The following is a 26,825-nucleotide window of genomic DNA, read 5'->3' as shown; positions in this document are numbered from 1 at the left end:
ATTTCGAAACTCAGCTCCTTCGATGTTTGTGTTTGACTGGTTTGGCCCTGCGTTTGTGAAATCGCAGTTATTACAGGTTAATGGATCTTGAAGTTCAAGTTTAGGAGAAACCCTGCTCTGATATGTGATACCGGGAATTAAGAGATGTAATTTATATTTTGCTTATGTAATTACAAATGACTTTTTATATGAAAACCCTAGTACTAGTACGTTTTTGGAATTAAACTAAGTAATTATACTTACATCAAGCTTACTGAGATTACATTGTTTTATTTGAGGAAAAAAATTAAAAGTGTTTCTTTTGATTTTTGAGCAATGTGATATCTTAAATTAATTATAAAAGTTTTTATTTTCTTGTAAACAAATTTTCTTTATCTGCTGCAAATTTTCCTAAAAAAGTATAGTATAAATTATTATATATGTCATTTTGGGGTTTAGGGTGTCACATTAGTGGTATCAGAGCAGGTCTGTCTAATCAGGCCGAGTGAGTTGAGTGTCGGTTCAGTGTTACTAATATATATATATATATATATATACAACAATATAGATTAAATTTAAAAAGATAATATTCTCTAGTTAAAATAAAAATATTAAGAAAAAGTTTAGAGAAAATAATATGGTCAAGAATTATGGAAGAAGAAAATGGCTATAGAATAAAATTTGGAGGTTAGTTGAGAGGTAGATACTAAGTTATAAAATTGCATGATAAATGATAAAAATTAATATACACTGTATTGTGAAAGGGCATGTAATAGATAAAAGTCTGATCAACTTGTTTGTTAGGTAGTAGTTATTAGTTACCATTATATAATGGCATGATATGGTATTGATGATATAACTATAAATAGATACATCCTTTAAATAATTTAAATTTCATATATAAGTAATTCATCGTGTAAAATATATATATATATATATATATATAAGTAATTCAAATTTCAAATTATGTTTATAATGTGTAAACACTAGGTTCTGTTTTGGTTCTGCAATGATACAAAAATTGAATGAATTAATTTTTTAAATTGATATTAATTAAAAGTTATTTATTGTAAAATCATATATGTTTAAATAAATTTATGTAAAAATATATTGAACAATAAATTTAAGTATAAAAATCAAATTTAGAATAAAAAACTATATAAATTTTAACTTTAAGTTAAATCAATTTTTTTTCTTATAATAATCAAACATGTTAAAATAAACTTTACTCATAGAACAAACTTTGGTAATTAATGAAATTAAAGTAACTTTTTATTTATAAAAAGCTTCTGAACATTAATTTATTGTTATAATAATTAAACATATCAAAATTAATTTTACCTCAATTAAGTAAAATCTGTTAATTAACGGAATGCAAGTGCAACCATAGACCTGAACTTCACACTTTAGTTGACATAGTAATTAAATGAATATTCTAATTTCGGATAACATAAAATAATTCTAATTAACTTCCGTATTTGGGTGTGTAAGAGTAAAATGAAGAGGTGGATGAAGTCATTTAATTGATAAATGGGCCACGGCACATTATTTATTCCATTTGAGTTAACTAACTTCTGTAAACAAAAATCGAAAGTCAGTTACAAAAGAAAACAGACGAGCGAATTTGGCGGGAGGTTTTTTTTTATCTGATCATAACAATAACAAATAAAAATGAAAACAGAAAAGAGAAATTGTCGATAAAGATGGTGTATATATTAGATTAAAATTGAATGAAAAAAGGTACGATGGGTAGAATGAGAAATATGGTTGAGGAAGAGATGGGGAAAACAGCGAGAGGAGTTCGAAGAAAGGGTGGTGGAACTGCAGTGAAGAAGAGTTGGATGGTTGTATCAGAAACAGGGGAATCACACGTCGAGGATGTTGATAAACATTCTATCATGCGTAGAACAGGTTTACCCGCGCGTGACCTTAGAGTTCTAGATCCAGCCCTCTTCCACCCTTCTTCTATTCTAGGACGTGACAAAGCCATCGTTGTTAATGTAGAATGTGTTAAAGCTATCATCACTGCCAACCAAGTCTTCATGATTAATTCCACCGATCCTTTTTTTATTCGCTTCCTTCAAGATCTTCAGCAACGTGTTCCTCCTAACAACAATCGAACACCGTCACGGGTACTTCCATTCAATTATATATATATGTATGTTTATACATTTCTACTTTTATTGTCAATTTCACTTTCTAAGGGTTTACAAAGGCTAAACTTGGTTGTGCAGACCAGCAATGAGATGGACGGTGATTGTGAAGAGAAACCTCTACTAGAAGATGGTTCACCTTTGTTGCAGAGTGGTATAGATTCAAATCCACCACCGGAAATTTTCGACCATGGTACACCGATTAGCAACATAGCTGTAACAACTGCTCCTAAGAAGTTACCTTTTGAGTTCAGAGCACTTGAAGCTTGTATTGAATCTGCTTGTTCTGTTCTTGAATTTGAGGTATGTAATGTAATAATTTCATTATTTATTTTGTTCATTTATATATAAGATTATCTTTGATATTAATTTATTGTATGCTTATTATGAGCTCTATATATGATTTGTGTTGTGTTTATATCAGACTCAGAGATTGGAAGAAGAGACTTACCCTGCTTTGGATGAATTAACCTCTAAAATTAGCAGTCTCAATCTTGATCGTGTAAGGCACATCAAGAATCGTTTGGTTACACTTTCTGGTCGTGTGCAGAAGGTAAAATAATACTCGCATTTAAGCATATGTGATTGGTTCCCCTTTTACCCTTAAAGGGTTCTGTTGACATGTGTTCTTGGATTTATATAGATAGCAGATCAAATAGAACATTTATTGGATGATGATAATGACATGGCTGAAATGTACTTGACTCAAAAGCTTAAGGCTAGCGTATCGGACTTAGCATCAGTAACAGAAGAATACAACTCAGAAGTTGAAGATATAGATGAAAGGTGCAAACTATATATTAACATTAGTCTATTAAATAACACCTCTATTTTTAAAACAAGGGACTACATTAATTAAACCTGATCAACAAACATTATTAATAACAACAATTATATGACTCTTGCTCTTAATTTGTTCCTTTGTAGTGATGATTCAAGATCGGTTAGAGACAAATCCTATGGTATTAAGCCGGATGTTGAGGAATTGGAAATGCTTTTAGAAGCATATTTTGCACAGATTAATGGAATCTTGCAAAAATTGACCAGTGTAAGTAACATTTATCCATTTGAATATGTGCTATATCAATTTTATCTTTAAAATTTTAGTTAAATAGAGATATTGGCATTAAAAAAATTAAGATTAATGTTGGCACACTACAATTTTAAGACCTTTTGTGTCATTTATTCACAAATCATTATTTTTATAATTTTTAAGAAAAATATAATTAAAATTAAATATTTTTTTATCCAACAATTATTATTGATTGACGGTAAAAAAAAAATTTCATTGTCAAATTTCTTATATTTCATGTTAACTAATTCGTCTTTTGTGGCTTGTTTAAGTTGAGTGAGTATGTAGATGATACAGAGGACTACATCAACATAATGTTAGATGATAAGAGAAATCAGCTTCTACGAGTATCAATAACATTGAACACAATAAACATGATAGCCAATGCGGGTATTGTGGTTGTTGGATTGTTTGGTATGAATATTCACATTGATCTCTTCGATGGCCAACCTCGTCAATTTTGGGCCACAACGGTTGGCACACTCGTAGGCTGTGTATTGTTATTCCTTGTTTATGTTTGGTGGGGTAAACAAAGATATTTGCTATTTCAATAGAGAGGAGTCACATGTAAATCATTTAGATTATTAGTAGTAATTCATGTGTACATGATTAGAAGGAGAAACTTGCTCCATTATTTGCTTTTTGCTTTACCATAGACCTTGTTTAGTATTAAGGTTTAATAGTTTTTGTCATTTCTTTCATCTACGTGTGAACTATTACAGTTATTCATTATCTGTTTAGTATTTTCACTATGTAAATTATTTTAAATCTTACATATTACTTTTTGAAAATATTGTGGAAAATCGTATAGTATCTCAACCACCAAAACTGTATTTTGTTTGATAATACACGCAAATATCAATACCTCATATCAATGCCAACTTATAATTTAAAAGAAAACTCGCATTTGTGACCATTATTTATAAATAGTTTCAATTGTTTTTTTTTTTAAGTCAAAATTCTTTTGACAAAAAAATTTTGAGAAAAATAAAAGTAAAAATTCCCAATAAAAAAAATTCTAGAAAAAACAAATAAAAAATCAATAATTTTATAGAAAAAGATATTTTCAATATTTTCTCAAATATACCAAAAAAAAAAAAATTTATTTTGAAAAAACTAGGCATGTGACAACCTAACCTACACTACGACTATTGTTCAAATTTATCCAAACTTTAACAAGAAATTTATGTTTTGATAGAGTACAAATGCGAGTTTTCTTTTAAATTATAAGTTGGCATTGATATGAGGTATTGATATTTGAATGTATTATCAAACAAAATCCAGTTTTGGTAGTTGAGATACTATACGATTTTCCACAATATTTTCAAAAAGTATCATGTAAGATTTAAAATAATTCACATAGTGAAAATACTAAACAGAGAACAAATAAATGTAATAGTTCACACGTAGATGAAAAAAATGACAAAAACTATTAAACCTTAATACTAAACAAGGTCTATAGTAAAGCAAAAAGCAAATAATGGAGCAAGTTTCTTCTTCTAATGATGTACACATGAATTACTACTAATAGTCTAAATGATTTACATGTGATTCCCCTCTATTGAGAGAGCAAATATCTTTTTTTACCCCACCAAACAGAAACAAGGAATAACAATATACAGCCTACGAGTGTGCCAGCAGTTGTGGCCCAAAACTGACGAGGTTTGCCATCGAAGAGATCAATGTGAATATTCATACAAAACAATCCAACAACCACAATACCCGCATTGACTATCATGTTTATTGTGTTCAATGTTATTGATACTTGTAGAAGCTGATTTCTCTTATCATCCAACATTATGTTAATGTAGTCCTCTATATCATCTACATACTCACTCAACTTAAACAAGCCACAAAACACGAATTAGTTAACATGAAATATAAGAAATTTGACAATGAAATTTTTTTTTTACCATCAATCAATAATAATTGTTGGATAAAAAAATATTTAACTTTAATTATATTTATCTTAAAAATTACACAAATAATGATTTGTGAATGAATGACAACAAAAGTCTTAAAATTGTAGTGTGCCAACATTAATCTTAATTTTTTTAATGCTAATATCTCTCTCTATTATTAAGCTTATCTCTTTAACTAAAATTTTAAAGATAAAAATGATATAGCACATATTCAAATGGATAAATGTTACTTACACTTGTCAATTTTTGCAAGATTCCATTTATCTGTGCAAAATATGCTTCTAAAAGCATCTCCAATTCCTCAACATCCAGCTTAATACCATAGGACTTGTCTCTCACCGATCTTGAATCATCACTAGAAAGGAACAAATTAAGAGCAAGAGTCATATAATTGTTGTTATTCATAATGTTTGTTGGTCATGTTTAATTAATGTAGTCCCTTGTTTTAAAAATAGAGATGTTATTTAATAGACTAATGTTAATATACAGTTTGCACCTTTCATTTATATCTTCAACTTCTGAGTTGTATTCTTCTGTTACTGATGCTAAGTCCGATACGCTAGCATTAAGCTTTTGAGTCAAGTACATTTCAGCCCTGTCATTATCATCATCCAATAAATGTTCTATTTGATCTACTATCTATATAAATCCAAGAACACATGTCAAGAGGACCCTTTAAGGGAAAAAGGGGAACCAATCACATATGCTTAAATGCGAGTATTATTTTTCCTTCTGCACACGACCAGAAAGTGTAACCAAACGATTCTTGATGTGCCTTACACATCAAGATTGAGACTGCTAATTTTAGAGGTTAATTCATCCAAAGCAGGGTAAGTCTCTTCTTCCAATCTCTGAGTCTGATATAAACACAACACAAATCATATATAGAACTCATAATAAACATACAATAAATTAATATCAAAGATAATTTTATATATAAATGAACAAAATAAATAATGAAATTATTACATTACATACCTCAAATTCAAGAACAGAACAAGCAGATTCAATACAAGCTTCAAGTGCTCTGAACTCAAAAGGTAACTTCTTAGGAGCAGTTGTTACAGCTATGTTGCTAATCGGTGTACCATGGTCGAAAATTTCCGGTGGTGGATTTGAATCTATACCACTCTGCAACAAAGGTGAACCATCTTGTAGTAGAGGTTTCTCTTCACAATCACCGTCCATCTCATTGCTGGTCTGCACAACCAAGTTTAACCTTTGTAAACCCTTAGAAAGTGAAATTGACAATAAAAGTAGAAATGTATAAACATATATATATATATATAATTGAATGGAAGTACCCGTGACGGTGTTCGATTGTTGTTAGGAGGAACACGTTGCTGAAGATCTTGAAGGAAGCGAATAAAAAAAGGATCGGTGGAATTAATCATGAAGACTTGGTTGGCAGTGATGATAGCTTTAACACATTCTACATTAACAACGATGGCTTTGTCACGTCCTAGAATAGAAGAAGGGTGGAAGAGGGCTGGATCTAGAACTCTAAGGTCACGCGCGGGTAAACCTGTTCTACGCATGATAGAATGTTTATCAACATCCTCGACGTGTGATTCCCCTGTTTCTGATACAACCATCCAACTCTTCTTCACTGCAGTTCCACCACCTTTTCTTCGACGACCTCCTCTCGCTGTCGCTGTTTTCCCCATCTCTTCCTCAACCATATTTCTCATCTCATTTTACCCATCCTACCTTTTCTTCATCACCATCTTAACGGGCTTGGCCTAATTATAATCATAAAAATGAATAGTGACAATGAAGAAGCAGAAAAAAGTAGCCACGTGCACAGTGACCATAAATAGAAAAGAAGAAAAAGGTTTTAGAATACATGTTTTGATGATAAAATAATAAACTATTTTATTAATGAAATATTATTTTAAATAATTAATTTAATGTTAAAATTATTTTAAAATAAATGTTGATAAATTTCGTTATTAGTTTTCGTTATATGAGTGCTTTAATGATGTGCTACTTTTATACATATTGAACTAACTAAGTAATTTAAATAACAAATATTATATTTTATATATATTTTTTAAAATAATACTTTAGTGTGATATTTTAAAGAATAAGTTTTTTTTTTTGTGATTTTATGCGTATATGCGCGTATACAATTAATGTGATATTTTGCAATACATTTGTCCACGTAGTTAGTTATATTTTACTTATTTATAACTATTTTCTATTTTTACTTATTTATTTTATAAATAACTATTTTGGAATGATAGTGATATTTTGTTTGAATTTCTTTATTTTTATATACATTGTGATTTTACATATATTTATTATGATTTCATAATTAATATAAAGTGTTGATGTTATATTTATTTATTTTATAATTTTGACTATTCTCTAATTTTGGTAATATTTTTATTTGAGTATTTGGAAAAATAAGTATTATTATAGTGATTATTTGGAATATGATAATTTTGGTTATTAATGTATTTTAAAAATTAATTACTTTTTTGTACAAAATATTAGTTTTAAAATATTAGTAATGTTTTGAAAATTAATTGATATTTGGAAAAGTAAAATCTAATTAAATAATAAAAAAAATTAATTGAATATAACAAGAATGAAGAGCATGAGAAATAGAGAGTAACAAGAACACAAAATAGGGCGCATGTTGAGAGAAAAAGAAGAAAATTGACTATCCCAGAAAAGTTTCTCCATTTTTGTCCAAATTTTAATATGTTGTTTTACTCATTTAGCTATTCAATTAAACACAATTTTTCATATTTTTAACAACCTGAATTTTTCTGTTTACTGAATTAGTTATTTTGCACCGTTCTTCTTTACCGTAAGTCGAATTTGAGTGAAACTAACGCCAAAACAATTGTATAAAAAGTGTTTATATTATCCACTGGTTGATTTTCTGATTTATGGTAATTTTCCTTTACCGAATTTCAAAATTTAGTTTTTAGAGTATTTTCTTATAATTTATTTTTGAGATTTACCCATAAATTGTCGAGTTAGATCGATTGAAAGACAAAAGGTCAAAGAACAAAGATTATTTGCTCATAGAATCGTACTCGTGTGTGAAAGCATCGAAATAAGGTAAGGGGTGAGGGAGTGTTTGAATTCATGAGTATAATATATTGTGAGATGAACGGAAAAACCGTATTTCCCAACTATTCATTCGGTGCTCGCTACGTACGACAATAGGCCAACAGAGGGAGAAAATAAATATTGAGAATTTGTGAAGTGGAGATTATTTTGTCATCATATAGGTACGGTCTCACAAGCCTGGTGATTATGGGGAAGTACAACTGAATGAGTCTGATCGTGACGGTCTGTTGTTGAGCCTTAAGGCCAGATTGTTAGACCTTTGAGGTATTCATATGGGAAATTCTTAGGTGACTTGGAGGTAGCACTTCAAATATTGGGAGCTACCATGCAACACATGTTTACCTCGACTGTCGCGTATATGTGTCTCGAGTTGAGTTGTAGGGATCTATGAGGACCGTGCCAATTTGAATTGTCCGTCCACCGGGATAGTGACATAGTATCAAGCCTCTTAACCAAGTACTTCAGATTATAATGGTGCCCCATTGTGAAGTAGAGTCTAAGCCCATGCATAACATTTCATTTTATTGTGATTGTTTTGTTGTGATTAATATGTATCATGTGTGTCATAATTTCTCTTAGATGATTTGATATTATAGTGAAATTTATTGATTTTCCTTGAGTGATTTTAACCTTTTAATGTGATATTTTCTTGAGGAATGTTTGTTTAATGATACGATTCTATTCTGATTATTTGTGTGTTCTTCTTACTTGTATTATACTATCATCATAATTTCGAAACTCAACTCCTTCGATGTTTGTGTTTGACTGGCTTGACCCTGCATTTGTGAAATCGCAGTTATTACAGGTTAATGGGTCTTGAAGTTCAAGTTTAGGAGAAACCCTGCTCTGATATGTGATACCGGGAATTAAGAGATGTAATTTATATTTTACTTATGCAATTACAAATGACTTTTTATATGAAAACCCTAGTACTAGTACGTTTTTGGAATTAAACTAAGTAATTATACTTACATCAAGCTTACTGAGATTACATTGTTTTATTGGAGGAAAAAAATTAAAAGTGTTTCTTTTGATTTTTGAGTAATGTGATATCTTAAATTAATTATAAAAGTTTTTATTTTCTTGGAAACAAATTTTCTTTATCTGCTGCAAATTTTCCTAAAACAATATAGTATAAATTATTATATATGTCATTTTGGGGTTTAGGGTGTCACATTAGTGGCATCAGAGCAGGTCTGTCCAATCAGGCCGAGTGGGTTGAGTGTCGGTTCAGTGTTAGTCAAATGTAAGTCGTGTCAACTGTGTTGTCTTGTGTATTAACTAATTTCGCTATCGTGTTTTTTCCTGTTATATTATTATGGTACGTGTTATATGCTTTTGTATAATTATACATATTTTTGAAGTTACTAATTAACTATTTATTTTTTTCTTAATTGCGTTGTGAATTATAAGTTTCTACCTAAGTGATTAAATAAACTATGAAATTATTTTTTAAAATTTGAGTTAATTTGAATTGTTGACATGATCAAGTTAGTTATCTATTGACTGAACTTGTCATTTGTGTTTCTAACTATGATTTTTGCTCTTTTGTTATAGCGGATAGTTATAACTAAATTTTTTATTAACTAGCCACATGTTTGAAATTGTTAATTTAATAGAGATAATACTAATTATTGATTGATAAACCTTGTCTTTGGAGTCATAACATGATTATTAAAGTTTTGATCTTGTTAATGTAATCAATTCAAAACGTTAGTAGTAGTTTTGAAATATTAGGAAATTCATATTAATAATAATAATAATAATAATTCTTGAATACAAGAGGTTGCTAGAACTTAGAATTTAAAAAAGGAAAATGATATTTTGAAGGAGTTAATGTTGACTTATTTTGTAAAATAGAAATGACTTTTGTTTGAATTACTCTTTATTGTCTTCAAGAAATTAAATTTAGTTGAATTTTTGTTGATTTATCACATAACGATAATTATATACTACTGATTTTGTTTAATATTTAAAATAATGAAAATTTACACCATATTTTACTACGTGTTTTTAATAAAATAAATATTTGTTGTTATGTTGGTTTATAGGGGAGGGTGTGAATACTGAATTGTGAGCGTGTTGGGATATTTGATTGAAATGATTGATTTACTTATTTTGATATTATGGTGAACCCATTAGAGTTTAACCTCATTAGTGATTTATAATGCTACAAATAAAAAGGGTCAAATGATAAAATTTTACTAATTGAGAAAGTGGAGAAGAAAAAAAAGGTTAAAAAAAATGATTTTAAAGCGTCGATTTTAATTTTAAATCACTTGAAAGTATTGATAATTGTATCTAAATGATTAATGTTTTTATATTGCTTTTGAAGTAGTATAAAATTCATATTATTAACAATTGTAATTCTTGAATATTCAAGGTTGGTTGAATTTTTAAGGTTATCCTTTTAAAGAAATATTGTGAAGGAATAAAATTTGATTTATTTTATAAAAAGAAACATTTTATGTTTGAATCATTGTTGACTTTTTTAGAGAATTAAATTGTGTTGGAGTTGTGTTGATTTTTAAAATAAAATAAAAATATATATTTATGATGATTATATTTAAAATTTAGATTAGCCACAAAAAAAAAAATGTATGCCAAGTTTTACTAGGTTGTGTTTTTAAGAAAACCTAAAATATTTGTTGTGAAAATAGTTTTCAAAAATTAGGGAAAAAGATATAGCTATTTTAGAAGTTTTGGTGAGTTAGAAAATTTTGTATCTATTTTTATATACATGATTTGATTTTATTTTAAAATATAGTTTGAAAAAAAAGAATAGTTTTAAGAGTGTTTAAATATCTTGAGAGGTATTTTTGGTGGTTAAGGTATTGGTGGTATTTTAGCAATCTTATTGATTTTAAAAAAAATTAAAAATAAATTGTATGATTAATTAAGAAGTAATCCAAGGAAAACTTTTGAATTCTGAAGAAAAATTATATTATGGTATTAAAAGATTAGTGATTCTTTTAAAATAATTTAAGTGTTTGAAATCAAATTTTAGAGTATTGATTAACCACTAAAATGATTTATGTACTACGAGATTTATTTTGGTTTTATGATTGTTATATTAATTTCGAGTAAAAATAGTTGCTTACTTTACCTGTTAATTGAAAAATCTTTGTTTCAATCATTTTTAAATGATAAAGATTGATTAAAAGAAAAGTTAATTAATAATTTATTTGTGATAAATTTGTAGTTATTGAAATGCTACTAGGATATTCTACATCATGATGCAAATTATTGAATTAGTTATATGCATGTATATGATTATCTAAATATGAAATTGTTTGTGTTTCTTCTAATTTTTAAGAATTAGTGTATAGAGTTAGAGTAGTTGAGAGTATTTAAAAGTGAAATAATTATATATTTCTTCAATTGAATTATTGATTATATATTGATGTTAGTGTGTCCTTTCTTTTTTTGTTGTATAGATTGCAAATAAATTAATGTGAATGTGTAATTAAGTAAGTTTTTAACTTGAAGTAAGAAGTAGGAATTATGGCGTCGGCTTCGTAGTCCTGAACCACGTTAAATATACTTTTAATTATTTGTATTTGAATTTGAATGAATGCAGTTATAGTTACCTTAAGTAGTTGACTACATGAGTAGGAGAGACTAACTAATTAATTTTTTTATTTTATTGAAAACTTATTATGTCTAACAAGCCAAGGTTAGCTATAATATTTTGTAAAATAAAAAGAAATGTGAGTTTTAGTACTATCATTTATTTTTATTAATATTATTTTTCAAAAAAATAAATAAATATGTATACTTAATAAAAAAATTAAATATATTTTTATTCTCCGTCAAAATGTCAACTTATATTTTGTTTATATAAAAAAAATCTTTAATTTTAGATTTTAAAAATATTTATCGTGGATACTTTTGATCTTTAATGTTAAATCTCAACTTATATGACTAACAAAAAATCATATGACAATCTCGTTACTTAAAAAAAAATTAAGTAAAGGTCTCTTGGGAGATTCTTTATGTTAAAAATTATAAATTTCAATAATTAATATAATTGTAACAAAAGCTAAATAAATAAAAACATTCATTAATAAGAGTTGAAGAAATTGTTTAACATTTAACTTATATACGAAGTTTGTGTAAAGAGCCTTTTACGATTATTAGGGGCAAATATATGTACCATATTTTTGTTTGTTATATTTATTAGTTACAAATATTTCTTCTGCGTTTTTATATTATTATTATTATTAGTCTAAATTACATATGTGGTCCTTAACTTAATTTCAGGTAACGTTTTAGTCTTTTATCTTTTTTTTCTTCCCGATTTGGTCATTTATTTTAATTTTAAGTGACAATTTGATATTTTATGTTTTAAAATTTCAACAATGTTATCCTTTTTTATACAAAAATTAAAAAAAAAAAATTCAATCAAAACTCATAAAATTAATTATATTCTTCAGTATAATACAAATTTCATCAAATTCGTAACGCAAATCTTCAAATAAACTCATATTTTCATACTTTATTTGATATTGTAAGGAATAAATGACTAAATCGGGAAAAAAAGAAGATAGATAAATGACTAAAATGTTATCTGAAATTAAGTTAAGGGACTACAGATGTAATTTAGTCTTATTATTATTATTATTATTATTATTATTATTATTATTATTATTATTATTATTATTATTATTATTTTCTATTTCTATTAATTGAAATCATCATTTATTTTAAAATATTTTTTTAATAACTTAATATTTCATTTATTATGAGAAGAGGAAGATTAAGGAAGTTGATTGGGTGTGCAACACGATTGATCTGGAAGATTCTTTATGTTAAAATTCTAAATTTCAATCATTAATATAATTATAATGAAAACTAAATAAATAAATACATGTATTAATTAGAGTTAAAGAAATTATTTAGAATTTACTTCATATACATATATGTAATCAAATTAAAAAAATTATTAATCAATAAAATTTTAATACCGATTTTTTATTATACCGTAGATATTTTATTTCCTTACTGATATGCTACAATAAACTTTTACTATAAAAAGCAACGAAATAATTAACTACCAAAGAAGCTTCCACGATCAATTAAAGAGGTAAAACTTTTGACCAAAGTACTATTTTAGAATGAAGTAAATCACAAAATTTATTGCATACCACACAAACTTGTTGGCCATGGCTTACAAATAGACAATTTAGAGTATATGGTAATGCATAAAACTTGATTTTTAAAATTGTGTAGAGTATATGGTAATGCATAAAACTTGATTTTTAAAATTGTGTAGAGTTGAGTAAAATAAAATGACGATGAATAATGTGTTGGCTATTGTTGTTGTATTGATGATCACAAGCATGAAGACAACAAGAACAATGGTGCGGGTTGAAAATGATTTAATAGTTGACACCATATTTTCACTCTCCATTGTAAATCATCAACCAAAGATCTTGGTGTAAAAGTATTTCATTGTAGACAATACATAGAATGGTCTTTTCAACCAAATGGAAATATTATATATTAATATTCTATTTCATGGAACAATATTCCGCAAAAGAACATTGTAATTTATGATGTTGCAAAGGATGGAACAGTATGCACATATAAATGTTGGCGACGTTATCCTTGGAATTGATCTATTTTAATTTTATTAATATTGTATGAGTCTATGTTTCAAGTCATGTAATATGATGAAATAATATGAAAAATAATGAAAATCCATTTTCCTCCTTCTACTACTTATCTTTGCTTTTCTTTTCTTTCAATTTGAGAGATATGAAGTTAAATTATTTATTTATTTTGCCCCATCATAAAATATTCAAATTTCTCTCATTCTACTTAGAGGTATTCAGGGTGCAAAAACAAGTTCAATTCTAGTTTGAAATTGATTTATAAATATAAAACATTTTAATATTTTGAACAACTTTTTAATAAAATTGGTTTTGAATTAGTTCTTCGAAAAAAAATTTGATTTTTTTTTTACTTTTTTTCTAAAAAATAGATGTAAATATTTTCTAATAAAACTTTTTTTTGAGATAAATAGTTTCAATTGTTTTTTTTAAAGTCAAAATTCTTTTGACAAAAAAATTTCGAGAAAAATAAAAGTAAACAATTTCCGATAAAAAAAAATTCAAGAAAAAACAAATAAAAAATCAACAATTTTATAGAAAAAAATATTTTCAATATTTTCTCAAATATACCAAAAAAAAAAAAATAAATTTTATTTTGAAAAAAACTAGGCATGTGACAACCTAACCTACACTACGACTATTGGTCAAATTTATCCAAACTTTAACAAGAAATTTATGTTTTGATCAAGTATAAATGTGAGTTTTCTTTTAAATTAGAAGTTGGCATTGATATGAGGTATTGATATTTGCGTGTATTATCAAACAAAATACAGTTTTGGTGGTTGAGATACTATACGATTTTCCACAATATTTTCAAAAAGTAATATGTAAGATTTAAAATAATTCACATAATGAAAATACTAAACAGATAATGAATAACTGTAATAGTTCACACGTAGATGAAAGAAATGACAAAAACTATTAAACCTTAATACTAAACAAGGTCTATGGTAAAGCAAAAAGCAAATAATGGAGCAAGTTTCTCCTTCTAATCATGTACACATGAATTACTACTAATAATCTAAATGATTTACATGTGACTCCTCTCTATTGAAATAGCAAATATCTTTGTTTACCCCACCAAACATAAACAAGGAATAACAATACACAGCCTACGAGTGTGCCAACCGTTGTGGCCCAAAATTGACGAGGTTGGCCATCGAAGAGATCAATGTGAATATTCATACCAAACAATCCAACAACCACAATACCCGCATTGGCTATCATGTTTATTGTGTTCAATGTTATTGATACTCGTAGAAGCTGATTTCTCTTATCATCTAACATTATGTTGATGTAGTCCTCTGTATCATCTACATACTCACTCAACTTAAACAAGCCACAAAAGACGAATTAGTTAACATGAAATATAAGAAATTTGACAATGAAAACATTTTTTACCGTCAATCAATAATAATTGTTGGATAAAAAAATATTTAACTTTAATTATATTTGTCTTAAAAATTACACAAATAATGATTTGTGAATGAATGACAACAAAAGTCTTAAAATTGTAGTGTGCCAACATTAATCTTAATTTTTTTAATGCCAATATCTCTATTTAACTAAAATTTTAAAGATAAAATTGATATAGCACATATTCAAATGGATAAATGTTACTTACACTGGTCAATTTTTGCAAGATTCCATTAATCTGTGCAAAATATGCTTCTAAAAGCATTTCCAATTCCTCAACATCCGGCTTAATACCATAGGATTTGTCTCTAACCGATCTTGAATCATCACTACAAAGGAACAAATTAAGAGCAAGAGTCATATAATTGTTGTTATTAATAATGTTTGTTGATCAGGTTTAATTAATGTAGTCCCTTGTTTTAAAAATAGAGGTGTTATTTAATAGACTAATGTTAATATATAGTTTGCACCTTTCATCTATATCTTCAACTTCTGAGTTGTATTCTTCTGTTACTGATGCTAAGTCCGATACGCTAGCCTTAAGCTTTTGAGTCAAGTACATTTCAGCCATGTCATTATCATCATCCAATAAATGTTCTATTTGATCTACTATCTATATAAATCCAAGAACACATGTCAACAGAACCCTTTAAGGGTAAAAGGGGAACCAATCACATATGCTTAAATGCGAGTATTATTTTACCTTCTGCACACGACCAGAAAGTGTAACCAAACGATTCTTGATGTGCCTTACACATCAAGATTGAGACTGCTAATTTTAGAGGTTAATTCATCCAAAGCAGGGTAAGCCTCTTCTTCCAATCTCTGAGTCTGATATAAACACAACACAAATCATATATAGAGCTCATAATAAGCATACAATAAATTAATATCAAAGATAATCTTATATATAAATGAACAAAATAAATAATGAAATTATTACATTACATACCTCAAATTCAAGAACAGAACAAGCAGATTCAATACAAGCTTCAAGTGCTCTGAACTCAAAAGGTAACTTCTTAGGAGCAGTTGTTACAGCTATGTTGCTAATCGGTGTACCATGGTCGAAAATTTCCGGTGGTGGATTTGAATCTATACCACTCTGCAACAAAGGTGAACCATCTTCTAGTAGAGGTTTCTCTTCACAATCACCGTCCATCTCATTGCTGGTCTGCACAACCAAGTTTAGCCTTTGTAAACCCTTAGAAAGTGAAATTGACAATAAAAGTAGAAATGTATAAACATACATATATATATAATTGAATGGAAGTACCCGTGACGGTGTTCGATTGTTGTTAGGAGGAACACGTTGCTGAAGATCTTGAAGGAAGCGAATAAAAAAAGGATCGGTGGAATTAATCATGAAGACTTGGTTGGCAGTGATGATAGCTTTAACACATTCTACATTAACAACGATGGCTTTGTCACGTCCTAGAATAGAAGAAGGGTGGAAGAGGGCTGGATCTAGAACTCTAAGGTCACGCGCGGGTAAACCTGTTCTACGCATGATAGAATGTTTATCAACATCCTCGACGTGTGATTCCCCTGTTTCTGATACAACCATCCAACTCTTCTTCACTGCAGTTCCACCACCCTTTCTTCGAACTCCTCTCGCTGTTTTCCCCATCTCTTCCTCAACCATATTTCTCATTCTACCCATCGTACCTTTTTTCATTCAATTTTAATCTAATATATACACCATCTTTATCGACAATTTCTCTTTTCTGTTTTCATTTTTATTTGTTATTGTTATGATCAGATAAAAAAAAACCTCCCGCCAAATTCGCTCGTCTGTTTTCTTTTGTAACTGACTTTCGATTTTTGTTTACAGAAGTTAGTTAACTCAAATGGAATAAATAATGTGCCGTGGCCCATTTATCAATTAAATGACTTCATCCACCTCTTCATTTTACTCTTACACACCCAAATACGGAAGTTAATTAGAATTATTTTATGTTATCCGAAATTAGAATATTCATTTAATTACTATGTCAACTAAAGTGTGAAGTTCAGGTCTATGGTTGCACTTGCATTCCGTTAATTAACAGATTTTACTTAATTGAGGTAAAATTAATTTTGATATATTTAATTATTATAACAATAAATTAATGTTCAGAAGCTTTTTATAAATAAAAAGTTACTTTAATTTCATTAATTACCAAAGTTTGTTCTATGAGTAAAGTTTATTTTAACATGTTTGATTATTATAAGAAAAAAAATTGATTTAACTTAAAGTTAAAATTTATATAGTTTTTTATTCTAAATTTGATTTTTATACTTAAATTTATTGTTCAATATATTTTTACATAAATTTATTTAAACATATATGATTTTACAATAAATAACTTTTAATTAATATCAATTTAAAAAATTAATTCATTCAATTTTTGTATCATTGCAGAACCAAAACAGAACCTAGTGTTTACACATTATAAACATAATTTGAAATTTGAATTACTTATATATATATATATATATATATATTTTACACGATGAATTACTTATATATGAAATTTAAATTATTTAAAGGATGTATCTATTTATAGTTATATCATCTATACCATATCATGCCATTATATAATGGTAACTAATAAGTACTACCCAACAAACAAGTTGATCAGACTTTTATCTATTACATGCCCTTTCACAATACAGTGTATATTAATTTTTATCATTTATCATGCAATTTTATAACTTAGTATCTACCTCTCAACTAACCTCCAATTTTATTCTACAGCCATTTTCTTCTTCCATAATTCTTGACCATATTATTTTCTCTAAACTTTTTCTTAATATTTTTATTTTAACTAGAGAATATTATCTTTTAAAATTTAATCTACATTGTTGTCTATATATATATATATATATATATATATCATTATATTGTAGAAATTCAATTATAATTTGACTAAACTCTTTATTCTTTTGATGTAAAAGAGATTAAAAAAATTACACTGCAAATTTATACTATTGTAAGATAAAACGTCTAACGTAACATAATAATATTAAAATTTGTCAGATTTTTTTTTAGACAAATATACATTTTATAATATATAGTTATAAAATTTTCATTTTTCATTGAAGTATTTTTTATTTTTATTCTTTATCAATCTTATTTTTAAAATAAAAACAGCTTTCAAAATTTACTCTATATTTCTTAACCTCTTTCTTCTCCTTAAATTTTTTAACCTTTTCTTTAAGTATAATTCATCAAACAATATTTTCAAGGAGGATAATTACACTAAGGTAGTAATCTATATCTATACCGTTATACAAAGGTGACTCTAAAGTTAATTAATAAATAGTTACATATTTTGATTGGACAAATTTACCCTTTCTAAAATTGGCTTCTATGTTAACTGCCTCACTGCAATGCATGTTTTTAAATATTTATTTAATGTTTTTGATGGAATGATAATATTTAATAATGATTTTTAAGACGAAGTCGCTCTTGTTGATTACATTTGTGTGTGTAGTCATTTTGTACAAAAAAACGTGGCCTATTTGATGGTTGGCAGGTCTAGGACTTGTGGTTGGTAGTAACTTTTGTGTGGAATAAAATATTAATAAAAATATTATAAAAAAATTGATATTAATTTTAATTTTGAATAACATATATCAATTTTTCAGCTATCATTTTTTAGAAAAAGTATTATTTTCTTAATTTAATATAAACACCTATTATTTCCTATTATTTTTATCACTTTTATTGAAAAATTAATATGTAATTAATGTGTTTATTTTATGTGTTAATATTTATAAAATATTTTTTACATTTGAAGATGTTATTTTTCTTTTTCTTCTTCTTCATGTTTCACGATAAATTAGTACTAATATAAATAAAGATATTTTTAAAATAAATAAATAAATGCACTTATTAAATCGAAAGACCGTTTATATTTAAAGACAACTGTTTTTTAAATGATACTTATAATAATAGACATATTTAACATTTTTTATATGAGTAATGCTAACAAATGTCTTAAAAATATTAGGTAAGAAATCTAAATACAAAAATATGACATTAAAAAATGCATTGGATATTGTTTATTGAATTATTAAAAGTTCAAAATTTATTTTTTCTAATACTAATATTATTTATTATAAAAAAAACATATATTAAAGAATAGTTATAATATTTAAAGTAATGGAGATAGTGAAATAGTAATATAAATTGTTTATCATTATCAAAGAAAAATAATTGAGCATCCATATTAAATAAATCTAACAATCATGTAACTAATGATTTTGTTTGCTAAAGAATTTGTAAATTCGAAACATTATTCAAATTGACACATTTCTATATATATTTTTAGCATAAAGATCAATATAAACTATTTTGTTGGTCGAGTTTAATAGTTATATATAATAATTTAATTTAATTTAGAATGGTAAATTATATTCAAAATATGATTTTGTATAAGTTAATCTTGTCCATTTTTTGTAATCGTGTTACCATTTTCATGTTCAAAATATGATTATTTTTGTTAAAATAATAATTGAATGACTAATTATGTTTGGATGAAATCTTCAAAATTCAATGACTGAACTGACTATACTTTTAGAGGAAAAATGAACATAGCTTAAGATTGAGATCAACTTTAATATATGACATATAAAAGTAATTTATAAAATGCAGTTTTTTATAATAAAATTAGTTGACTATATTTTTATAAAAAAATATTATTTAAGATCAACATCAAATTTTATATATAAATAAAATATAAAAATAATCAAATTACATACTTTTATAATAAAAATAATGAGTTGATTGATAATGCTTTTAGAGTGAAAATATTGCTTAAAATGAATATTAATTTTTATATATAACATAAAATATGGAGATAATCAAATTACACATTTTTTTATTATAAAATAGTCGAGTAAATTAACCATATTTCTTTTAAAAATCATCTAAGATTTACATCAACTACTTTATATATATATATGTAAGATGCGAAGAAAATCAAAATTGCCGATGAAATTAATCCAAAAGCTTTTAGTATATGCTAGATGATCCAATCAATTACATATGACATAGCTCAAGCAGTTAGTTAAGCTTGGGCGGACCCAGTTTTATTTTACAACATCGTCACGGTTTGACATTTATGAAGATATTCACTTTAATCTCTTTTAGTAGTATAAACTTTTTTGAAATATCATTCAATTTCTTTTTACGATTTTCAATGCCATTCGTTTGAATACATTTATTAATTTTCTGAATTGAGAAGATAAAATGAATTTTGCATGTTTATTTTCTTTTATCAACTTTAAATTTTGTCCAGAATATTCTATAATTTAATTTGAGTTTGTTCCAAAAAAATTAGCTTAATTTTTTTATCCATAAAAAAACCTAACAAAATAAAATAACTACAAGTATGATTAATCAAAAACATCACCTAACAGAGAAAAATAAAATAAATAAATAAATAAATAACGTTTTCAAATAAACAAATAATTATTCAAGTTAGACTCATATTTAACAAGTCAATCACGTAAGAATTATTTTCATAAAGAATGTGATGAAAGAAAAGGTATGAATTATATGCATTTTCACCTAGATTCAACAATTTTCAAAGTGGATTGATAATCAAATTCACCTGTAATATTTTTGAAGTCATTATTTCATGCTAACTTCAAACCATATACAATGACTTGAAACTCCACGATAATATTATAAGTCATACTATAAAATTATTTTTACCCATAATTAAATGATGCAGAATAATTTATATTTATAATAATACAAAAAAACTCTCAAATTTTATTTTTAAATTTATAAATAACTCATTTTTATAATTTAATTAATTACCTATAAATAATTAATCTATTTGAATGAAGTTAAATCATGATTTTAGCATAACAAAAAGTGAAAATAAGGATAAAACCGCAATTAATTTTAAAAAATGGGGTAGGATAGTAAATATACAGAAACGCGTTGGCCATGCTACATGCCTACGGGGAACCCAACAGGGACGCCGTGTATTGAGCAACGGAAAGCCCGCCCTTTTTCCGTTTCTCTCTCTTCCTGCTTTTCGCTTTTTTAATTTATTATTATATTATTATTATATATAATCTAGTCTAATGAAATATAAACCACTTTTACTTTTAAATCAAGTAAGGTGAAACATAGGAGAAGGGGATCGAAATCTAAATCAAAATTCAAATCGAACAATATGACGATGATAATAATATATAATTAATATAATTTTTATTATTGTTATAGCAATCGTATCGTAGTAATGTTTCCTTGGAAGAAGGGGAAAAGAAAGGGGTTGTAACAGGATTCTGTTAAGCTCCAATTCCACACACCCTCTCGCTCTCTGCAACCCCCTTTCAGGTTTTTCTCCTTTCTCCTTCTTCTACTACTATTACTATTTTCATTTATGATGACCGCAAATTCTTCTCCGTTTTGTTTTCATTCAAATTCATTCAAATGTCTCTCTCTTAACAATTTCTAATCCTCTATTTTCTCTCTCAACAATTTCCTCTATTCATCGTATCTCTAGATTTCATCATAGGTTACATCTCTAACTAATCACGATTCTCAATTCACTTTTCAGAATTTTACCGTTCAATTCAGCACCGGCACCCTGCGTGCCCTACAATTTCTTTTTTATTTCCGACTAAGCAGTTTCATTATAATTTGATGTAGGTAATAATCGCTTTTTGTTTCATATATCACATGATTTAGGAATACGGTATAATTCAATAATATAAATAAATCTTAATTTTTCATTTGATAAGCTAGTTGAGAGGTGGTATTTGATTCATGGCACTCTATCATATATAATTCATATGTGAATGCTACGGTCTTCTGTGGATCAATGTAAAAAGTCACCGAAAACTCTAAAGATAATCAATGACACACTTCTTGTATCGGTCCTCTTCATTTTTACGGTTGGAACAATGACTTCATCAAAGTTAATTCGATAAAATTAAGGAAAAAATGAACGTGTCTCTCAAAACTCAACTCGTCGAATCAACACCAACCAGGTCACCGTCTAAGAAGTATAGACGGGGGAGGACTGATAACTTATACACATGAGGAGCATCGTCAATTCTTATTATTGAAGTGATTTTTAAGCACGATCTACGGTGGACTAGAATTTTCCATAATTCACATCTCTACTTATAATTCTTTATTTTATGAATACTTTGTTTCTGCATACTGCGTCAAGCAAGTGAGCCCCATTCTGGAACAACTAACTTTCTTTTTCTTTTTCTTTTTTTTCTTCCCTGCAATCAGTCCATTTTGCTGCCCATACTTTATATTAATTTTTAGTTATTTTGTCAGTTAGATAACTTTTTTTAACATATTTGTTATCTATAACAATGATTGGGGTTTCATATTGATTGGTCAGGTTGTAGGTTTGGCAAACAAGTTGAAACAAATGAGTTTCGAAATGCTAGATCTGGGAATTTCAATTTTGAGGTTACTCACGAGTTCCGATGCTTCAATTGCATCTATTTTTGGATGGCTGATCACTGGATCATTTGGACTTGTGGCTGTCATGTACGCTGTTCTCAAGTGGCAGCGAAGATCATCTTTGAATTGGATTAAAGATGCGGCCAGGGAAAAGAAGAAAGTCTGGAAAAAGTTTAAAGTACCTCTATCGGAACATTTGTGGGTTGAAGATTTTACGTATGGGGAACAGCCATCAACTTGTTGTTTCTGCTTGACTTCCCTACGGCCTTCTCAAAATTTAGGTGCAACAGCTTCACCACGTACTCCTCTCCATCGTTGCTCAGTTTGTGGTGTCGCAGCTCATTTCCTTTGTTCTCCGTATGCTGCAAAGGATTGCAAATGTGTGGCTCAGGCTGGTTTTAGTCATATTAGACACCACTGGTCAGAAAGATGGATTAACGTGGATGAAAATCATGAGATGTCTGCCTTCTGCTTTTATTGTGACGAACCGTGTGGTGTCCCATTTGTCAAATCCTCTCCTACATGGCATTGCCGTTGGTGTCAACGCCTCATTCATGTGAAATGTCATAACAAATTGACCAAAGACTCTGGTGATTTTTGTGATTTGGGTTCTTTGAGACCAATCATTCTCTCTCCTCTCTGTGTCAAAGAAGTTGATGAAGATCAAAAGAGAGGAAAACTAAGTTCTATTATAACCTCTTCCGTTCGCGGTCAGATTAGAAAGCGGCGCAACCATAGTAAAAATGGAGGTGCTTGTCATGCTAATGGTAAGTCACGAGGTTCCAACATTGCTGATGCTACATTATTAGAATATGTGTTGAATGGTCTCCACCGGAACAAGTACAATGATGGGAAGTTCTTTGACCCCACAAACAATGGTAGAGTATTAGGAAATGGTTTAACTGTTACCCCTAGCCAAAGCAAGAAATACACATTGGTTGATTTGGCAAATGATGCAAGGCCACTTTTGGTCTTTATCAATACCAGAAGTGGTGGGCAGCTTGGGCCTTCTCTTCACAGAAGGTTGAATATGCTACTAAATCCTGTTCAGGTGATTACTTGGTTATTATAAACATACATGCCTTTTTTTTGAAGTAGTGGCTGGCATCTTTATTGAGCACGTTGCAATTATATCTTCTAGACCTTTTTAAGGTTAAGGTTGGATCATATGATTAAGGAGTGTTTGATCATAAGTTAAATTTTGTGATCTTAGATCAGGAATAACTTGATTCTAATCTATCCTTCACAGTTCATACTGCCTTGAATTTATTATACACAAATCTGTCTTTTAAGATATAGTCTGTTTTGGATAGGATTGCAGAGTGATTACTTTACTGGAAGTCAATTGCAATCTATCTTTCTTCTTTTTTCTACTAATATTCTGTAAAGCAAATTAGTTATTGAACAGCATGCTAATATTTGTTTACCTTCACATTTTTAAAAGAAGAATTGTTAATTTTTACGCACTTTCTTGTAATAGAAGATTTTAATTCTTCATATTGTGAAAACTGTAACGTGTGGCTTTAGCATTGTGTGTTTTGGATGACTGAATTCATGATCTTCAAGTATAAAATATATTTTTCAAGTAAAACTCTACAGTAGAAATTTCCTGTTGTTTTGTTTGAGAGAAGAACATTTATAAAAATAATAATAATGAAAGTTAGCTGTAATTGCACCATTAACTATTAAGCATTGATATCAAAGTTGTAATTGTCTAATCATGAACTTTTCTACTGACAATGACGTTGTGGTTATGTCTTGATTCCTGTAGTTCCTGATTGCATACACTTGTTGGGTAATATCATAAACTGTTCATTTATGAAGGTTTATTAGTGAGTGTTTTTATTGAGTATTTAAAACTGCTGACAGTGAAAAGTAAAAAAAAAAAGGAGTAAAAACAAGGTTATATTGTAGTTACAAAAATAATTAAACATGCTTGTTTTTATATCAGTACTGTGTTGCATGATAAATTCAAGGTGTCATGTTTTGTTATTGGTATCTTTTAATTTTCTCATCTAATAGGGCTTCGTTTAAAAAAATCTGCGTGAAATTTTTGTGCCATTATGGTAGATATCTGTATCAAAATAGTTTTCTAGCAATACTTGTCTAGACATTTTAATCTTTTTCATTTGTGATCATAGTCTCAATGGACATTTTCTGATTCGGTATTTTATTGCAGGTCTTTGTATTGAGTGCTTCTCAAGGTCCTGAGGTAGGCCTGGAATTGTTCAAAAGTGTACCATATTTTAGAGTATTGGTATGTGGTGGGGATGGCACTGTTGCATGGGTCCTTGATGCTATAGAAAAACACAATTTTGAGTCACCTCCGCCAGTTGCAATTATTCCCCTAGGCACTGGAAATGATTTGTCCAGGGTACTGAATTGGGGAAGAGGCTTCTCTGCACTTGATGGACAAGGCGGGTTGACCATGCTTTTGCATGACATTAGCAATGCAGCAGTTACTATGCTAGATCGTTGGGAAGTTAAACTTGCAGAAGAAAACTCTGAAGGAAAACTTCAAATAGTGAAAACTAAATCCATGATGAACTACCTAGGTATTTCACTGAAACGAAAACTATCTTCTTTTTCAATGGCTAATGAAAAACAAAAAAACTATCTAAGGTTTGTTTCTTAATGAATTACTGACATCAACCTACTTTTATAGGCATTGGATGTGATGCAAAGGTCGCATATGAATTTCATGTTACACGAGAGATAAATCCTGAAAAATTTAGTAGTCAGGTACATATTCTCCTTCCTTGATGTTCTGTCGTTGTAAAATATCTATTCATGTTAGACCACATCAATTCTCTAGTTTTATTTCAATATTCTTTACAATACCATTTTAAAGGATGTGCAATATTTTGTAAAAGATATACTTCTGGTACATGCTAAAAGCCTAGACTTATCCTAAATTTCCCTTATTGGCATTAGGGTGCTAAATGTAGTTTACTGAAAAATTCACACTTGTTCTTTTAAATTGTAAAGCTGTTTATCATACCTCTTAGCAAAACCCAGGAGAGATCATAGTGATGATGAGTGGATGGCCAGCAATGTTTATCTCCTTGTGTTATTCCTTTTTGACCATTTTTTATTGAATACTTCTGGTTACTTTTAATTCCCTAAGTCTTATCTAGGCTATTTAACTTGTGCTGTCCTGGAAAAGCTTTCACTTTTGGGTATATTTATTTCTGATGGTAATTCTATTACAGTTTTTCAATAAATTACGATATGCGAAAGAAGGAGCGAGAGACATTATGGACAGAACTTGTGCTGACTTACCATGGCAAGTATGGCTTGAAGTTGATGGGAGAGACATTGAAATCCCCAAGGTTAATTATAGACTAATAATTATTTTTCGACTCATGTTGGTAATTTATGTTGTGGGAACTGTCTTCTCTAAATTTATATGTAAAGCTTCTACAGCATTATTTCTTAATTTTTCATGCAGGATTCGGAGGGCTTAATTGTGCTTAATATTGGGAGCTACATGGGTGGAGTAGATCTTTGGCAAAACGAATACGAGCATGATGATGATGATTTTAGTCTTCAATCCATGCATGATAAGATGCTTGAGGTAGTATGTGTTTGTGGAGCATGGCACCTAGGAAAACTTCAGGTATAGGATACTTAATCAGTTAATCTTATGCATTTCTGAAATATCAAATCAAGTCTTCGTAAAGATATATTTAATTTAAGTATCTGCCTGTTCAAAATTAAATTAACAGATATAAATTATAATATTATTATGATAATGATGTGATTACATTTAGCTCAAATCTTGAGGTATTACATATTTAATGATATGATTGAGTATATAGATTATTCATTAACTATAGTAATTTGAATACTGAAAGTACCAACCTGATCTTAACTGTAACATCAAAAAAAGTAAAATATGTTAGATAAATGATAGAAATTTTGAATGAGTAGAAACAACAGAGCGGAGTTCCTTACAAGTAGACGTAGGTGGTATCCCTCTATTAAGACTGAAAGAGTGAAATCACAAAGAAAATGTTAAAAGGAAAAGGAAATAAAAATGGAAATTATGCACAGACAAACAGAACATTCCCCCTAAATCAATTCTTGCCCAAACCTCCTCTTCCTCACATTTATCCCTCTTTCTGGTTGTTATGTTCGAAACTTTCC

General features: G+C 28.1%; 5 protein-coding genes across 6 annotated transcripts in view; 2 read left to right on the top strand and 3 right to left on the bottom strand.

Annotated features, from left to right (window-relative positions):
• Window positions 1-1,590: 1,590 nt before the first annotated feature.
• On the top strand, window positions 1,591-3,872 carry LOC101510494 (magnesium transporter MRS2-F-like). 2 transcript variants are annotated; one of them, XM_004503857.4, is made up of 6 exons: window positions 1,591-2,111; window positions 2,214-2,435; window positions 2,557-2,685; window positions 2,776-2,918; window positions 3,060-3,180; window positions 3,477-3,872. In XM_004503857.4, exons 1-6 carry the CDS (start codon window positions 1,710-1,712, stop codon window positions 3,756-3,758), a joined length of 1,299 nt encoding a protein of 432 aa, XP_004503914.2. In that variant the 5' UTR covers window positions 1,591-1,709; the 3' UTR covers window positions 3,759-3,872. The 2 variants fall into 2 exon arrangements, with proteins under 2 accessions (XP_004503914.2, XP_073226579.1); XM_073370478.1 differs by having other exon boundaries at window positions 1,591-2,137; window positions 2,219-2,435.
• An 890-nt stretch (window positions 3,873-4,762) lies between these two features.
• On the bottom strand, window positions 4,763-6,850 carry LOC101510170 (magnesium transporter MRS2-F-like). The gene is made up of 6 exons (XM_073370347.1): window positions 6,431-6,850; window positions 6,105-6,326; window positions 5,907-5,983; window positions 5,623-5,721; window positions 5,361-5,481; window positions 4,763-5,044 (listed from the first exon to the last, which is right to left on the bottom strand). The coding sequence occupies exons 1-6, from the start codon at window positions 6,815-6,817 to the stop codon at window positions 4,763-4,765; spliced, it is 1,188 nt and encodes a 395-aa protein (XP_073226448.1). The 5' UTR covers window positions 6,818-6,850.
• A 7,885-nt stretch (window positions 6,851-14,735) lies between these two features.
• Window positions 14,736-16,077, bottom strand: LOC101509854 (magnesium transporter MRS2-F-like). Its single transcript, XM_073370505.1, has 4 exons — window positions 15,948-16,077; window positions 15,715-15,857; window positions 15,453-15,573; window positions 14,736-15,157 (listed from the first exon to the last, which is right to left on the bottom strand). Exons 2-4 carry the CDS (start codon window positions 15,813-15,815, stop codon window positions 14,876-14,878), a joined length of 504 nt encoding a protein of 167 aa, XP_073226606.1. The 5' UTR covers window positions 15,816-15,857; window positions 15,948-16,077; the 3' UTR covers window positions 14,736-14,875.
• On the bottom strand, window positions 15,995-17,041 carry LOC140918625 (magnesium transporter MRS2-F-like). Its single transcript, XM_073370346.1, has 3 exons — window positions 16,521-17,041; window positions 16,197-16,418; window positions 15,995-16,075 (listed from the first exon to the last, which is right to left on the bottom strand). Exons 1-3 carry the CDS (start codon window positions 16,920-16,922, stop codon window positions 15,995-15,997), a joined length of 705 nt encoding a protein of 234 aa, XP_073226447.1. The 5' UTR covers window positions 16,923-17,041.
• Window positions 17,042-21,341: 4,300 nt separating this feature from the next.
• LOC101500556 (diacylglycerol kinase 2) overlaps window positions 21,342-26,825 on the top strand; it is an 8,024-nt gene continuing 2,540 nt past the window's right edge. The window contains exons 1-6 of the mRNA XM_004503828.4: window positions 21,342-21,587; window positions 22,612-23,727; window positions 24,856-25,231; window positions 25,342-25,418; window positions 25,889-26,008; window positions 26,128-26,295. Of these exons, the coding sequence (XP_004503885.1) occupies window positions 22,642-23,727; window positions 24,856-25,231; window positions 25,342-25,418; window positions 25,889-26,008; window positions 26,128-26,295 (1,827 nt within the window). The 5' untranslated portion in view covers window positions 21,342-21,587; window positions 22,612-22,641. The remainder of the gene's footprint in view (window positions 21,588-22,611; window positions 23,728-24,855; window positions 25,232-25,341; window positions 25,419-25,888; window positions 26,009-26,127; window positions 26,296-26,825) is intronic.

This window comes from Cicer arietinum, chromosome 6 (genome assembly GCF_000331145.2).
Source record: "Cicer arietinum cultivar CDC Frontier isolate Library 1 chromosome 6, Cicar.CDCFrontier_v2.0, whole genome shotgun sequence".
NCBI lineage: Eukaryota > Viridiplantae > Streptophyta > Magnoliopsida > Fabales > Fabaceae > Cicer > Cicer arietinum.
Note: the sequence above shows the minus strand (reverse complement) of the source record. Positions and strands in the feature narration are given on the sequence as shown.